The sequence below is a fragment of the Microtus pennsylvanicus genome, chromosome 4 (genome assembly GCF_037038515.1).
Source record: "Microtus pennsylvanicus isolate mMicPen1 chromosome 4, mMicPen1.hap1, whole genome shotgun sequence".
Classification (NCBI taxonomy): domain Eukaryota; kingdom Metazoa; phylum Chordata; class Mammalia; order Rodentia; family Cricetidae; genus Microtus; species Microtus pennsylvanicus.
The window spans coordinates 95,591,837-95,609,899 of NC_134582.1; the positions used below are offsets into that span (position 1 = coordinate 95,591,837).

The 18,063-nt window shown below is 44.9% G+C and overlaps 1 protein-coding gene across 3 annotated transcripts in view; it reads right to left on the bottom strand.

Moving 5' to 3' along the window:
* Cdyl (chromodomain Y like) overlaps nucleotides 1-18,063 on the bottom strand; it is a 132,716-nt gene that overhangs the window by 16,050 nt on the left and 98,603 nt on the right. For all 3 annotated transcript variants that reach the window (XM_075969902.1, XM_075969903.1, XM_075969904.1), the window contains 2 exons: nucleotides 2,007-2,263; nucleotides 708-880 (listed from right to left, as the gene is read on the bottom strand). In XM_075969902.1, coding sequence (XP_075826017.1) covers nucleotides 708-880; nucleotides 2,007-2,263 — 430 coding nt within the window. The remainder of the gene's footprint in view (nucleotides 1-707; nucleotides 881-2,006; nucleotides 2,264-18,063) is intronic.

Sequence of the window (18,063 nt, forward strand, 5' to 3'; positions counted from 1 at the left end):
ATAGTGGCCTGGATTTCCCAGGACTTGGAAAGCCGACGGAGAAGTCGTCTAAGGTCAGATTGCCTATATAGCAAGACCCTATCTCCAAAAAGAAAAAATATGTTTTCAATATTCTCACCACAGAAGTGTGAGGGCCAACTTAAGTGATTTAGTCGCTTTACAATGTACATGTCTCAAAACATAGCTTTAATCATTTCAAAAATTTAAGAATATATCCAGGAAAGACTGAAAAGACATACAAATAGGTAGTATATTTTTTGGGGTGTATAAGAAAAATGAACTTTTAACAGCATTATTTAATTCTCTGGGTAGTTAGAATGAAGTTGGGGCAAACAAACAAGAATATGCACTTACATTAAAAAAAAAAACCCAACAAACCAAGAACCACACCCATTATGTGACCTTACGGAACTGTTGCAAAGCCTGGACAACTCAGAGGGAAGAGAATACATGGTAGACTACTGCACCACAATGCTCCCAGAATGCCCTGCGCTTAAACCAACCCTGAAATCAGTGATCTGCCCAAGGCAAGTAGTAATTTATGCTGGGGCCATAGAGAAGGCAGAGGATTTAATTAATCTTGTTACCAGTGCCTTTCAGAGGAAGATGTACATGTTATTCCTAAGGCTCATACAGGTTTATTCTCTGAAAGACGGGTACCATGCAAAAGCCCAGAGGTGCGGTTGAAAACCCCCTTTGGTACTTACCTGATAGCATCTGCCATCTTAGTGCTTTCTCTCTTTCTGTCGTCCGTGAGACGCCGTATAAAATAAATAAAGTCCAGACCACAACAGAAGACACTGCCCACCGCGCTGAGCAGCACCAGCTTGCTGTCGTCGGCCGCAGCTGTGCTCAGGGCACTCTGAACTTCTTTCATCACCTGGAAGTCACCATGAGTTCAAGTGGTCAAGAGCACTTTGGATATAGAATCTCCAGTCTATGCGGCTCACTCCACCCACCATTACTATAAATATTTTCTACAGCCAGAGATCAGAGCGCTAGGGCTGGAACAGGAATACAACTGCAAGGGGAGTTAAACACACCGGTGGAAAGGCACACAGATCTGCATGACCTGGCTCTTGTACAGTCTCCGTGGCTCTCAGCAGACCAGGCAAGCCACACAAGAAATCTACGGGAAATTCTAGTTTGGACAGCAGGTGGCACATTCAGCCAGTTTCAAGAATGAGTTAAGTTTCTAGGGTTTTTGGCTAGAGCAACCTAACACAATAGGGAAAGATGTCTAAATCATCTGCTGTCTGAGTGCACTGAGTAGGGATACAGTGTGGGAGAGCACACAACTCTTGGAATGAGCTCCGTGAAGCATATGAAAGCAACTAAGGCACCCTGCAATCTAAAGGTGGACCAAAAACCTGCCCTATTTTGTGACTCTGGCCAGATACCCACTTGCCCAAGATGTGTGCAATGACAGATAAGCAACCACTAGAACTCAAAACTCTGATGAGGCACAAGTTCAAACACACTGGATTCTAGAGCTGTCCTGGAATTGGTCCCCTAACTTTGTACACACATTACCCCGGATCACTGAAAGGTCTCTTCTACTAGGTACTACTGACAAGGACACGTGTCTGCTACAATGCTAATGGCATCTGTACAGCAGGATGACAGATTCTTTGAAGGGACTAAGACCCATCAAGATTCTGATGAATGCTGAAGCAAAGCTAGTATATACATATTTACACGTGATTATAGGAAGGTCACAGGGGTCACTGAGCCCTATGATCTACAGATGACTTAGGGGTAGGGAGAGATGAAGAGGGAAGGATGCAGCTACCATCCCCACTTCAAAGCCACAGTCCCCACAACAGAGAATGGAGCGGCTGCTTAGCGCCCTCCTCCTGTGAAGTGTCACTGTGGCCACAAGTGTGACGAGAAGTTAAGCTCCCCAGAAGTTTAGAAAGATCACCAAGAGTGCCACCCAGCAAAGCAGGCCAGGACACCAAGGGCACGGAGAAGCACGAAGCCATAGCCTGGGGTGTGTCTCTCACCTCTGGGTTTAGTGAGTTATTCTCTGAAGATTTTGTGGATAACAAGATGTGGGTGAAGCCATCCTGCTTCCTGACGACAATGTCTCTGTATCTGTAGGCACTCTCTGTCTGCCTTACACTGAAACGCAACCGCTTGTCAAAAGGCTGGTCTCTTCTGTCGTCAATAAATTTCCTTTTCCCAGCTGTCACTCCTGTAACAGACGTCTGGATGGTAGCTGTTCCGTTGGCTGTTAGCGCATCCATGAACGGAGATGTACCTGCCAAGAGTTTGAAACCACAGTGGTCTGTGATATCCTACCAATCCGTTCCCAGTGTGGCGCCTCTGAATTAGACAAAGATGCCCATCGCAAACCCAGGACTTGGCTATTAAAGGACATCACAAATTAGAAGCTTGCCCAAGTTTCTTTTTACTTTTAAAGAAACCAGCTTCTTGCCTAACTAGTGTCCAAAGAGAAAAATGCTGGCCATGCACCCACTGGAAGAAGTGAAAAGTCTGAGCCTTGTAAAGAATGGGACTGGTTCTCAAGGAGAATGCATTCAAAGTCTGAGGATTTAAAAAGGGAAAAGAGGCTGACTGATGGAGATCTGAAGAGCTATTTCCACCTAAGTTCAAGAGGGACCAAGAGAGACACAGAGTTGAAGCCATGCACGTGTCTTGGCAGGCCTAGGCGAAGCAGCCACTGTTCCCTGTGGATATCACAGACAGCAAGGAGTTCTTCTTCATGTTGTCCCAGAAGATGCCTATGAGGTCTGTCTACTGGACCCACAATTTTACCAGTTCTTTTTTGTTTGTTTGTGAGACAAGATCTCACTAAGTAGCCCTGACTGTCTTGGAACTCACTATGTAGACCAGGCTGGCCTTGAACTCACAGAGATACCCCTGCCTCTGGCTCCCAAGTACTGGAATTAATGGCGTGTGCCATTTTGGTCAGTTTCCATGACATTCTTTAAATTAGCATGGGTTTTGAGCACAGCCTGGGGAGGATCTGTTGAAGACAGCTCTCCTTTTCCCCAGCAGTATCCTATCATGCATCACTGCTCTTCAGAATCAAACTGGATACTGATTTTCAACCAGTCTTGGTACACGATTCCTCAACTTTTCTTACTCAGTGTGAGAGATCAGCCTCATTATGCATGCTGGGTACATGCTCTGCCATTAAGCTACTGTCTGACCTAAAATATTTTTTATTATAATAAAGTGGACAGTCAAGTACCCTGGCAGTCACAACAGGAGGAAACAACACCGTCTGTTTTAATCTTTGCAATAAAAACCCTTCAAATTTAATCTTTTGATGGATCTAAGCAGGATATAAATGCACACGCTTTAAGACTCTAAAAATAGAGGCTGAGGAGATGGCTTAGTGGTTAAGAGCACGTGTTGCTTTCCCAGAGAGCCTGAGCTCAGTTCCTAGTACCCACACAGCAGCTAACAACCATTTGGGACTCCACTTCCAGGTGACCCTATTCTAGACTCTTCAGGAACTGTGTATACACGGTACACAGACATACATGCATAAAACCGCCCATACACATGAAGAATTTTTTAAATCTAAAGATAAGCCCATGTAGTGTTACCACAGATCTGAGGTCAGTCTAGGTTATGGGATGAGAGCCTGTGTCAATTACGTCTCCCCTAAACTAACGGCATAGCATATGTGCTAAAAAGCCTTCCACTACATTACCGAACTTCAGGTCAGGCTTTCTAAGGTGTCCTTCCTGATGTTTTATAGGGAAAGAAGTATGAGCATTTTTCCATTCCCCCTGTTAAAGAACAGGTGCTGGATGACTCCATACGCAGGGTCTTACACACACTGTTACCTTTGCTTTTACTTGTGTAAAATGGTACCCTGGCATTCACTCTCTATCAGGACATTATTGTTCACAGGAGTCACCATGAGCCACATTAGAATTTATTTTCCCAATTCATACTGGAGTAACCACTAATGTTCATGGGTTAATTCTATTAACAGCGGTCTATATCACTCCTCTGCAGGCAAATCCAGACTGCATGATTCTAAAGAATTTGTGACCTCAAGTTTTCCTTCTTGACTAGAACCCAATGGCACCTGTCAGGCAGAATGTTGTTGAATCGCTCTGAAAACTTTTAAGCTTCACTTTCTTTTCTGCCAGATCCTCCCCAACTGGTGCTCAAAATCTGTACTTCTGCCCAAAGCGCTCTCCGCTGTTCTTTTCAGCACCACTTCTTCCTTGCTGCTCCATTCCCTGACTCACTTCAACTCAGAGTCAACACTGCCAGGTAATAATTCATTTAGTACAGAGAAACGAACCATGTATGATTTTGAAGTACTGAACTCAAGTGAGCAAGATAGGGGCATGCACACAGGGAACTGAGAGTTAGAGACACTGGCTTTACCCAGGGCAAGCATAGTCATGGGGATAGGGTGCATAGCTCAGAAGCGTAAAGGTGTAACAGCACTCTACCCAAGGGTAGAGGAAAACACTGGTGTGCAGGACTTGTTCGGGATTCCAATACCAGTCTGGATATATACAGGGAAAGATTGTATTAAGTCTGGTAGAGACCGACTTTTGAGGATAGATCAGCTCCTAGAGACCTAAACTGAGTAATCTTCAGAGTTTACACAGGGCTGGGTGGGAGTCCTCAGAAGCCCTGGTGAGAGGTGTTACATGCAGAGCAAGGCACAGGCACACATGGACAGTAAACCTATTCTGGTCTAAGATGAAAGATGTATGGAATTACACCAAACTTACAGTGAGACAGAACAAGCTAACACTTCTGCCTGGAACTCCAGTTCTAGGTGACCTGATGTCTCTGGCCTCCACGGCTCCTGCATTCCCATGCACATACTCACAGAAATACACATAATTTAAAAACAAACACAGATTTTAAAGTATATAATAAAAACCTAACACCTTAAATTGTAAAAAAAAAAAAAAAATCGATATCCAGCAAGCAACCCGAGGCTGACAGGAGAAAACCAGGACTGAAGTCCAAGATTAAATCACTGAATAGGAAGAGATCCCCAAACTGATGAGATTAACAGAAAAAGACATTTCAAAACTAATTATCATCCATACGTAAAGACCAAGAGTGGAACAATGACCTATGAGGGGAAAATTCAGACATGCCAGGTTGATAGCCCACGGGGTGCTAGTCAGTCCCTAAGCAGCCAAGGCAGATAATACTAATAGACTACAAGGTAATTACCCCCAGAGGGGAAAGACGCAGCAACCTCTTGCTCAGCGCACTACTCCAGGGCTGTGCAACAATGGTCCACATAGAAACAAGTTAAAATGTTTTTGTTTTAAAATCCGAGACGTGTCACAGTTAGCTTCAGCTATCAATTTGATACACCTGGCAAGAGGGAACCTCACTCAAGGCATTGCCTACAGTGGTCGAGCCTGTTAATATATCAGGGGGTGGGGTGGGGAGGTGGATTTTCTTTATTATTGGTTTTTGTACGAGGGCTCAGACTGTATAAGAAAGATAGTTAAGCAAACTAGGAGAAGGAGGAAAAAGAGAGGAGGAGGAGGAGGAGGTCAGCAAGCTGCATTTCTCTGTGGCCTCTGCGTCAGCTCCTGCCTCTGGAGTCTTGCCTGGCATTGGTTTCCCTGATGATAAGGGCTGTAAACCAAATACACCCTTTCTTCTCCAAGTTGCTTTTGGTTATGGTGCTCATCACAATGACAGAAACCAAACTAGAATAATGAAGTTGTCGAAAATGTTTCTTATTATGCCTATTTCTTACAGAGGTATAGATCTAAAAGAAAACGGAAGTTTATTTTCCAAAGAATGAGTTTTAAGACTAGAAAATTTGTTCAAAAAAAAAAAAATCACATGCCTGAGGCTCAGGACAGAGAGGTAAGTTTAAGATACTTTAGAAAGAACAGCTCATGGTTTCCGTATTTCAAGAAAGCCAGGAAGAAGCCTATGGAGCCAGGTCCTTTAACAAAGATTAGCCAGGATGCATGTGCATCCCTCGTGCATTCAGACACAAGCAAATCATAAATCTGAGGGTGGGGAGACACCGCAGACAGAACACTGTACTTGTCTTTAGAAGCCTAGGAGTGAGACAACGGAATGGTGCCTTTAACTGAAGCAGAAAATAGTAACCACCTGGCTCATCCCCAGGGGAAAAAAAGTCTACCTTTCCCCTACTTTTCTATCAACAGCAAAAATGGGTAAAATTGTTTAGAATATAGTGGAAACAGTATCTGAGTGTTTGGAACAGTATGTAGTGTTTGGAACAATACTACTTCTCAAGACGGATTTTATTTGAACACATTAGTAAGTGAAGGCAGCCCTGGAGCAGTAGCATCTATTTTATACAATACAAAGCGTATAAAAGGCCCCTCGCTCCAACTACAGGGATCCGAGTTTCCCAGTGACAGGTGCTCCGCAGTCCTCTGCAAGGCACTTGGTACAACTGTGTGGAGAGCGCTCATGAATGAACAGCGCCCTGCTGAACTTAGCTCCTTGGGAATCCAAAGCTCAGATTTGCTGATCATTACTAAAGAAACCTTATTAGTAAGAGGCAGCGTGTCCAAATTCGGCTGAATAAACTCACTCCCTGTCACTGTCTAATCCAGAGCTGGACTGTAGGTCTAGGCGACGCCCTCTACCCCAGCCAAACATTCTAGTGGCTCGGGGTTCTAGATACAGGCCAACAACACAGGGGCAGCCCAGAGAACAGGAGGACCAGACTGACTGTGGTGAGCTACTATCACCACACAGCTGCCGGGTCAGATACTCCAGACTGGAATACCCTTCCTGTTCCAGCTGGTACAGTTGCAAGTTTTCATCCTGGGATAAGGCTAGGAGTTCTTTTAGCCATCACTGCAGGGTGGTTAAAATCTGACCTTGGCCTTGGAGCTCTTGGGCAACAGGTGAGAGATACTGTATTCTCTACTGGGAGGCCACCCTCTGTCCCACACAACTGTACTTCAAAGCTCCGGGATACAAAGGCAGTTTCATGGTTACCAGTTAGTATTTGTTTCAGACAGGACTCTTAGAAACGAGTGATCACAGTGTATCCATATAGTGCCCAGTCCTTCAAGGTGGGTCAGGCTGGGGAGGTCTGAGCATGCAACTTCCATACCAGCATCTCCATGCTAAGTTTACCTCATGAGAGGCTCTAGCTGTGTCCCTAGACAGCACCACCCAAATTACCTGGGCCCTGAGGGAAGTGCTTCTACCTCAAGGGCTCTCAACCTATAGGCTGCTACCCTTTCAGGTGCCGCATATCAGGTTATTTACATTGGCAATTCATAACAGAAGGAAAATCACAGGTATGGCCGGGGTCACCAAAACATGAGGGATTGTATTACAGGGTGACAGTGTTAGGAAGGCTGAAAACCACTTCTCTGATCCGCGTGACAAATCCACAGACCTGGATTTAAAGCTTACCAATCCAACCTCTGTGCCTGGTTCCTGAATGGTGGTGGTTTGAATGAGGATGGCGTCCAGAGGCTCATATATGTGAATGTTTAGTCCTTAGCTGGTGAACTGTTTGAGAAGGGTTAGAAGGATTAAGGGGTGTGGTCTTGCTGGAGTAGGTGTGAATTTGTTGGAGGAAGCGTGTCACTATGGGCTTGAATGTGCTTTTGCCTGCTACCTGTGGATCTGGATGTCGTTCTCAGCTCCTTATTAGCACCACACCTCCCTACTGCCATGCGCACCCCATCACGATGACAAGGGACTGACCCTCTGAAAGCCCCCAATTAAACGCTATGCATGTTTCCTAACAGCTGCCTTGGTCATGATGTGTTTCCGCAGCAACAGAACAGTGACTAAGACAGCCTCCCCGGCCCTCTCCCCACTGGCACATTGCCAGCCTGAAAGACAGGTGGCTGGCTGGGCAGAATGCCAGGTCTCTGTCCTGACTCTACACTAACCACAGGGGAGAGGTCACAGGCCTTTGGATGTGGGGAGGGATGGGCACAGCACCAGCCTGGTCTGCCCCGCTCTTCACACATGTAACCCCGGTCCCCTCCTTTGCCTGCCCTCACAGTTCTGATCGGCTTGATTTTCAAGCCTTTCACTCTTTGAACCACTTTTATCCGACTGCACAATGACACGCCTCCCTTGGCCACTGAAACTTTTCTCAAATTCTTCTTTCTTAAAATATTATTATTGCTTATTTATGTGCTAGTGTGTGTGTATGCATTTACTTCTGTCTGAAAAATTCAGAAGGGTGTAGATTCCCTGGAGCTGGAGTTACAGGCAGTTGTGAGCTGTCTAAGTGGGTTTCTCGGGGTCAAATTTGGGTCCTCTGCAAGAACAATATGCACTCTTAACTACTGGGCCATTTGTCTAGCCACCTCCTTAAACTTTTCATTCAACAATTTTCTATACAAATTAAGAAGCAATATGTCAACATTAAGCGTAAACTTAGTTGAAGTGTACAGGATTCCCGTATCATGGGTCAGAGGTTTCAGACCTGAGGCTCTTGTGTTAATGACTCAGTTTCCAGCCTTGAGCACACACGTGTATCCAGCTCTCCAAGGAGAACTGGGGTTGTCCAAAGGTCAGGGAGGGGGCATGACATCCTGTACCACACAATTATGGTACAGCGTTAGCAGTTACTGTAAGACCGCACTAGACTCCTTCTTTACAGAACAAAGGGAACCTACAAGTGGCAAAGATATAAGCTCCACCTTGGTCCACAAAGCACATGAATACTTCATTAATACTGCAAAATAACTCAGGAGTATCAGAAACAGACAAAAAGTAGATGAATGGAAAACTGGAGGAAAACATTAAAAACTCAAGAGCACATAGCCTAGGAAGCAAAGCTGTGGGTTCTTCAATTAAAGTGACTTGCTGTAACAGCTAACTTTCCAGAGAGCTAATCTAAAAATATTAAGTGTGCAAAGCAGTAAGGAGAGCTAAGTTGAAAAACACTATGTTTAGACGAAAAAGAACTACCAATTATTGAGAGAGACTATGTAACTTTAAATCAATTCTAAATAGTTAATTATACCTTCCTGAACCTAAATAAGACCAGTCTAATTCAATCAAGGGAGATACAATAATGATGTATTTGACTTGCCGAGTGTGGTGTGCTACCAGCAGCAGGGCTTCTCACCCTGAGTCACCAGATTCCCAGAGAACTCCTGAGAGTGCCTTTGGTCCACACTGCCAGTCACTTGATGCGATCAGCACAACTCAAAAGCTGATGCATTTGATACCTACCAGCGATGGACCATACTCAAGGTCTGAAATAGCCCCAAATGTAAAACAGACGGGGCAGAAGAAATGTTACAGGAGCCATGACATTTCCTTCACACCAAAGAATCCTAAACACCCAACAATTAAACTAAGTAACGGAGGAAACAGGAAGACAGCTGGCCAGGATCTTAGAATCCAGCAGCGATCTGTGCAGTATTGGTCAACACCAGGAGACGAATGACTGGTTCTGTGATGGCTCCCAAGGCAGAAATAGTGGATTGGTTGTGGCAGAGCTTCATGGTCAGGCAAATGAAATGTCCATATTTTGATTAACCATGTTCCCTCATAATAGACTAGTCATTCAGTCATAACTATAACTCTTTCCAACTTATCTGACACCAAATCCAAGGGAAAGTGTGGTTTCTTGGAGTAATGAAGACAGGTGGCTGGTCAGGGCAAAGGCTGGCTCCTAACACTGATTGATGGCCTTGCCAATGCTCACTACGGGGTACCAGGACCTCACTAAATCTCTTTACAAAAGGAAACCCAAGGTCTACTGTCGCCTGAGCTCACCAGTAGGCGTTAAGATCCCATTACACCCAGCAGCCCCACAGCGGCAAACACACAGGCACAAGAAAAGCAAACCAGCAAAAGGTACATGATGGGAAAAGATGTATTCTTAATGGATGGGAAATCTTCAAAGTTAGGAATATCTCCAAAGACTTCTGGGTTGAGACTTGATGGGATTGAGATTTCGGCGGCTCCCAAGTGCTTTGCATACGGTGGGTTCTCAAAGGGTATCTGCTGAATGCAACTGTTAACAGACTCTGGCACGTTAGGATACTATGCCAATTAGCAAAGAAATGGAATGTCCGGATATGCCAGATTCAGGATGGGAAGAACAGACTGGAACCAGCCTTCTGAGGGTTAAACAGCACATTAAATAATTATAGGAATAACAGTGGAGGCAGTGGAGGGATTAAATGATCAACAACTCACCCACCTGCCAGCAACAACTGACAACCGAGTCCAGGGAGAGAGGAATGCTTGAGCTCATCCGGGGAACGGGAAATACATTCTAGCCAGTTAGAAAAACCCCCGAGGGCTGATGTAACTCCCAACACATGTCTCATAGCTTATTAAAATTTAAGGGCTTCATACCAGGGTTGTTTTTATTACCTCTGGCATTGACCTGAGTGAAGAGCCAAAGGGGCTGCTTTTTACAAATGGGGGGAAAACCACTGTTGGGCTGGGGAAAAAAATGGCTGTTTCTTAGGCAGGCTCCAATTTCCCTTCCGTGGATGACAATTAGAGAGGAAACACACTAAGGCCACATGGCAGCATCATCCTCTCCTTGGGCTTAAAACACGCACCTCCCAGTCTCACTTGTTCTAAATAAACGACAATTATTCATCAGCAGGGCTTGCACACAACACCCAGGACCACTGCTATTCAGGCAACAGTTCATGCTAGGAGATTATTAAAAAATATAAACACACACACAGAATTCTAATAGGAGTTAGGGAAATGGCTCAGTGTAGGTAAAGTGATGGCCAGGCAAGCATGAGAACCTCTGTTTGAATCCCTGGTACCCACTTTAATGCCAGACAGCAATGGTGGCCTAACTGTAATCACAGCACTTCAAAGGGAGAGACAGGATCCCCAGGAAAGCAGGCTAGTTGAACTAGCTAGCTGGTAAGCTCAATTAATACCCCGATAATACCGCAAATGTAGGTGACCAAGGAAGACACCTGAGATCAACCTCTGGCCTTCACACCTGCACGAACACCTGCACAAGTGTGTGCCTATACAAGCGCAAACACGCACACACTTAAAAGCCTCATTCACAAGATTAAAATGCTGTTCTGATGGCTCTGATGGCTTCCTCTCAGTTTCTACCTCCGTCCCTCACACTCATTGCACGAGCTTCTCCTATGCTGTGAAAAGCTTCCCTGCAGTGTACACCAGTGTTTGCGGGGACACCTGGATCAAGCAGCGACACTCCTGCTCAAGACTCTATAGACTCTATTCTTGGTGTAATGACAGCCAGACATCTCTCAAGGGCCCCCAACAAAGATTAGCAAACAAATGGGTTATACTGCAGCGTTACAGTTTGTTGGGTGTTTCTAAGTGTACAGTAATTCAGTGCCATCGAGCACATTTTACAGAGGCATGTGACATCCCCAATAAACACTAACTTCTTTGTTCCAGCTCCTTCGTGTTCAAGGATTTGGCTACTTTGGGGACTCCTCCTGTAAGGAGAACCACATGTCTGCCCTGTGTGACTGGCCTGCTTACTCAGAACAATGTCCTTAAGGCACAGTCCTGATGTAGCGCAGAAAGGACTTGTGTTTTTTAAGGCCTGATGATCCTGCTGTCTGGCCAGATCACAGCGCGTATCTGTCCACCAGCCAACAGACCGCTGGCGGTTTTCACCTTTTGGCTTTCATTGGCACTCTCTCTTTTCTCTCTTCCAGACTGCTTTTCATCCTCTGAACCCACTCCTAAAAATGGAATTACTGCATCTCACAGTAATTCTATGTTAAAATTTTTAAAGTTACACTTAATATTTATTTTCTTATATTATCCCACAATGTATTTAATGAGCAGCTATATCAAGTTCTTGGGAAATAGCTAAACTATGGACTGTGTCACTTCCATTTCCTTGCTAAATATCTTCAAGTTGGTATCCTTGGGATAAGCAAGCAGGGGAGACACGTCAAGGAAATGAGGGGTTACTGTAACTAAAATATACAAGAAGCCATGCAATTCGGAGGCTGTCCTGTCCAGAGACAAGGAAGGTCTTTGTTTATCCGCTTATGTCCAGGTGCTGCCATCTTCTGAGCCATCCTGGACTGCTAACACCCACAGGCAGCATCCACACCTCAGCATTCTGCCTCTGGTTCTGAGCCAGTTTCAAGGTTTGCTGAATGGCCTTTAACCATATGATTTCACCATGCAAAGTTCTTAGCACAAGGGCACAGCCAAGAGTCCTCGCCTGTGCTCAGGTTTTGTGGCACATAGGTCAGTGCTGTCTGGATTACCCTGTGCTAAGAACCCTCTGCCAGCTCCCGTCCTCACTGGGAGTTTGCTGAGCTCCTCAGAGAGCACTAATCCCTAAGAGGATTTAGATCCCTGAATCTAGAAAGGGAGCCTTTAGTAGCACAAAGGAGTCTGAAATCACACATTTACTGAGTCCTTCACAACAGACACCCCATGAAGCAAGTACAAAGCTGTGGGCTATAATCAACACTTTAGAGCCAAAGTGTAGAACATTAAGGAAACTAGGACCCTTAAATGTGAATCCTATTTCAAAGTCAAAGGAAACTATTCAAGTCAGAATAGTCTTTAATGACAAATGCAAATCCCACAGAGGAAGTTCAGTTTTGCTCTCAGAAAATGGAAACAAGAAGATGGACAATTATTAGTAACACAGATCTCCCAGTGGCTAGGCTGATTTCTAAGTAAATCCAGTAGGATAGGTGCAACTGCAAGTGTATTTTATTTCACTGACAGTTAAAAAAAAAAACAGTTCCATATTGGAAGTGTGGAAGGTCATCTTAGAGTACTGTAAAATGAGCAGAATATTGGAAGACCCACCATTCCCTTTAGTGTGGAGAACAGAGAGAAATGAAGGAAAATATAGGAATGGGGGCTGAGAGGGAGAGGTGTAACGCAGCGATGTGGTGGCTTGAATAGGAATGGCCCCCACAGGCTCACGCACTTGAATGCTTGGTCATTAGCAAGTGGTGCTACTTGACAGGAATTAGGAGGCGGTTCCTGTTGTAAGAAGTATGTTACTGGGGGGTTGGGTTTACAAATGCTCAATCTAGGCGGGTGTGTCTTTCACCTGTTGCCTGCCAATCCAGACAGAACTCTCAGCTACCTCTCCAGCTCCAAGTCTGCCCCTGCCCACGCTTCCTACCGTGCTACCTGCCAGGCTGATAACAGACTAAACTTCTGAACTTGTAAGCCAGCCCCAGTTAAATGCCTTCCTTTATAAGAGCTGCTATGGTCATGGTGTCTCTTCACAGAAACAGAACACTAAGACGTGTGTCCGGTGCTTGGGTGGTGGGTGCCAACAGGAATGGTACGGTAGTTACGCAGCGGTGGGGTCTTTTGGAGCATATCCTGTACTTGCCCATCAGATCCACTGACACTTTACGCTCATTTTGACTTTTAGAATTAACCAGCTTTTGCAACTACAATTTTAGTAAGATAACCAACGAACAGCAATCCAGTTTCCCTAGTTCATTCATTTCAAACCCTGCCCTATTACAGGAAGGCACCATCTCAGTTACACCCAAGCGTCTTCAAAGACAGTTCATTTTCAATATACATTTACTGCATTCGGTATATTCTAGGCTAACATGGTCAGAACTCTTTATTCAGCCTCACAGAGCGAAAGCTTCTTTGGAAAGCATGTGATTATCCAGTCGCGCTGGCCATGCTGTTTGCTGACATTCACACTGAAGCTTCAGCCTCCCCCTACAATGGCAACGGTAGCTGGCTGACTGAAATCTGTCATCTTTTCTGAGTGAGGCTATTTTGGCAACTTCTTTGGTAGTCCAACAGAGCACACCACAGGACACCATTAACCTTTCCCTCCGACTCATCGCCTCTCTAAATCAGAAATATTTAAACTGGAATGGTGTCTGCATTAATCTCAAATGCTGTCCTTCTTGGCTCTGCAGTACCATGTTGTAGATTCTGAAGGGCGAAAGACGCCATTAAAGTCGCAGAGGTATGTACAACAACTCCATTAAAAAAAAAAAAGATAAAAAGAAACTGATGTCTTAAGATAAACAGGTACTTCTAAAATCCATGAGAAGCTTCTCCCCGAGGTCTCTGAAAGACAAAGCCAACATACTTGGCCATTCACTCAAGTCCAAAGGGAAAAGAAGCATAAACAGGTCTCCATCTTACATGATGGGTCCAACTCAAGACGCTTCCATAGCATTTCCCAAACCCACAGGGATGGTTCGCCCCTAAACACACAGTGCTCTGCGGACAGTTCCCTTCTAGTTCCAGGGCTGGCCTGCTAGAAAGCAATACTAAGCTGTGATAGTGGCTGAGCCAGTCTTGTCTGCTCGGAAAATGGAGAAATGAAACAGGCTATGAAGGCAGGAGAGCGTCCTCATTAGACCCAGTCAATCACCAGAGTCACAGAAGGGGTCAGGAGGCCTGGAGGACAGAAATGCCAGCTCCGTCAGGTCACCTTCAAGATAGCCTATGGCCTTTTTTGGCAGCTTCTGGACCACAGGCCCAGGCCATCCGCTCCACAGGGAACTTTTAAAAGAATTGTTTCACTGTATTTGTGGCATTCAGTACATCTTTAATTTTAGTGTTCCTAGTCAGTATTTCTCCACCTCATGACTATTTAAAAGGAAATTGAAACACAGATTTTATACAAAGAATATGCTCAAATAAAAAAAAAACTGGGTATGAAAACTGGGAACGGTAACAAAGACCTATGAGCTAGCTTCCTGGGAAACAGGCAGGAGACTCGCAAGTCTGAAGCCTGCCTTAGCACTTAGATCCTACCTCACAACAAAACTTAAAAGGCCTGGAGATGTAGCTCAGTGGTAGAGCACTTGCCTAGCCCTGGGCTTGATTCCCAGAAATGGGGGAAAACATTGGTATGAAGTATTATCCCCCCAGAAGAGTAGAGTGTAGACAGTCTGTATCCAAAAAAGATGGTCACTAGAGACATATCTGCAGTTGTATTTGCTTATTAAGATTTATGGTTCATTTCTGCCCACTGAAAATGCAAAGCAAATAAACTAATCACTGCAATATTCAAAGGGACACACAAGTTTAGTAAGCCTTTGATACATTAGGCCAAGCTAACACCAGAACTTTTAAAAGTGTGCACACCCAAAAGCAGAGAGGCCAAATGCTTTGGAGGGTGGCTGGAGACCCTGCGTCAGATATTCAACACCACAAACCTCCTCATCTCAGATTTATCCTGCAGACGTCCACGAAGACATAACAGAAGGATGTGCCCTGCAGGGTCTGAGCAGAGGAGCATCTGCTGTAATTAAAGACTACACGCTTGTGCCTAAGGAAACAGAGCCAGCCGCTTGTGCTGAGGAGCCACAAGTGTGTGATGAGCTTCTTCCTACAGCTGGTGGTCATGTTCTCGCACTCATTCTCACCTGCAGGTCCATTCCTGACCTCACAGTGGTGGGGTCTACCTCCTGCCATGTCTGTCTGTCTATCATCCATTTATCATCCATCTCTGTGTCTGCACATGCATGTAGACTATGGTATATGTGTGGAGCTCAGAGCACAACTGTATGGGACTGGTTCTCTCTACCTTCATATGCACCCTGGAGATCAAGCTCAGGTCATCAGATTTGCCGTGGTTTCTTGCATGCTGTGGTAACTTAGGGTATCTGCCAGGCTTTTTCCTGCAGTACCGAATGAAACCCATGCCATTGGACAGAAGTGTATTACGCAAAGGAGTCTGAAGGACACTGGATGAGGTGGTACCAACCCACCTGGATCCAGAGCCGGCATCAAGTTGATGCCATTCAGGACTCTGCTAAGAGAAACCCCAGGTCCAGACCTGATCTATAGATGCCGTACTTACTGCAAAGGGGGGCCAGCAAGGAAAGAGAGGGACAGCTCAGAACGAGCAGCAGACCCGCCACGACACAAGCACTGGATAAACTACAAAACACAACAGGATTAGGATACTTGCACGAGCGGATGGAGAATCCCAGCAACAATAAATGTGAGGCCAAATACTAAGGGCAGAAATAAAACCATCCAGGGCTAGGCACTTGGGAGGCAAAGGCAGGTGGATCTCTGTGAGATCAAGGCCAGCCTGGTCTACAAAGCTAGTTCTAGAATAGCCAGGGCTGTTACACAGAGAAACCCTTTCTCGGGGTTGAGTGAGACAACAACAGCAACCATATGGGGAGCAAATACATCAGTGGTCTTATTCAGCTGAGAATACTACAAACTGCGTAACCCACCATTGTGTCCATTGGTGTGACAGTGGCATAACTATTATGGGACAACCAGGAGCTCCTGGGTTGGTTCTGAGGTTTATTCTACTAGAAAAGAGTCCACACCTCATACTGCCAATCTGGGTAAAAGCCCATGGCTGAGAACAGGAGTCTGACGCTAGCAGACTTCATTAATGTTGTTTAGCTAATCTGACAGTGCAGCAACTGCTTCTAAAAACTTGTGTTTGTGTTCACAAACGCTGCTCAGTCTCACCCAGAGAAACCTTGCAGTAAATGCAGGGATTCATGGCCGCTCAAAATACTGAGCATTAGTGATGGTTGACCACTCAGTTCTCAATAGGACATTCATGCCCCTTCCCAGCCAAAGTTCAGAGAACAGGGAGGAAGGGTGGAGAGAATGCAGGAGTTGGAAGGCACAAGAGCTGCAAAATGCTGTCTTGTGGGTATCACATCACCAATGCAATCAACTGGACACCCAGTCAAACTGGTTAAACTCAGTAGGTCAGAAAACCAAATAACATGGATGTGGAAAGGGACCTGGGTATGTGCATGTGAGTAGGTTAACAGAGCCAGGAGAGGGGTAAGGGAGGGGAAGGGTGCCACTATCAGAAGGCATTGTGTATGCGCACTGAAACAACAACAGCAACAAATCCTGGTGTCCAGGAAAAGAAGGCTTCCACAGGCTCATCAATAAACAATTCCACAAGCTGAGTAAAAACTAAAGCTTCCCTGCTCTCAAAACCTGTAAAAAAAACCAAAACCAAACACAAAAAAACCAGAATAGAGGATATAAAGAACTTGGGGAACTCTAAGAATTTAAAAAAAAGACAATCCATTTCAAATTTATAAAAATTCAGGCTAGACTAAAACAGAAGACATACTTTACACAAAGGCTGCATACCAATTTTCTTCTCAGAAGATGGAGAGGCATCTTAAAATAATGAGAACTGTCATTTGAATAATCTGCAGCTAGCAAATATGGCTTTCAAACACGAAGACACAACTAAGACTCTTCAGAGGGGAAGGGCTGCAAGAATTCACTCATCTTAACTGAATATAGAAAGAATAGTCCTAACAAATCTGCTAAATGTTCAGAGATGCAATATACCTATGGAAAAATTATAATCGAAACCAAAGCACAGAGTAATAATACAAGTGCAGATAAAAACATGGAGGACGCAACAAAGCCTTGCTGCAGGGGAATTCCACAGCATTAAATGCTTACTTTAACAGGGCTATCACATGGAGCCGCAGAACTCGGGAGATGGATGCAGTGATTTAAGGCCAGCCTGGACTAGATGACATCCTACCTCAAAACAAAAACTAAAAACTGCTAAAACTCAGAAATATAAACAGTCATCATAAGTTAGTACGGTGGTTTGAATAAGAGCAGGACCTCACTTCTATATCTGAAAGCTTAGTCACCAAGGAGTGGGCACTATCTGGGAAGGGTTTGGAGGTGTGGCTTTGCTGGAATAGGTGTGGCCCTGCTGGAGAAGTGTGTCTTTGGAAATGGGTTTTGAGGTTTCAAAACTCTCTTCTGAGGCCGTGGGTCGGGATGCAGCCTCAGCTACCGCTCCACGGCCACGTGTGCAGTCATGCTCCCTGCCATGAAGATAAATGTCTAAACCCTGAAATTGCAGGCAAGTCCCCAATTAAACGTTTTCCTTTGTAGGAGTTGCCGTGGTTGTGGTATCTCTTTACAGCCACAGAACACTAAGACAATCAGAGACAGAGTTAAGACTAAATCATATATAGAAAAAGCATGTAGGTAACAATGGTACTAAGGAACCTGTAAAATCCATTACAGACAGTTATCTTAGAAAATCTGACAAGAAGAAGGTAACTCTCTGAAAAAGACAGATAAAGAGGGGAATGTGAAAAACAGAGCGGGCAAAGGCCAACAAATCAGAAATGGAAAACAGTCCCT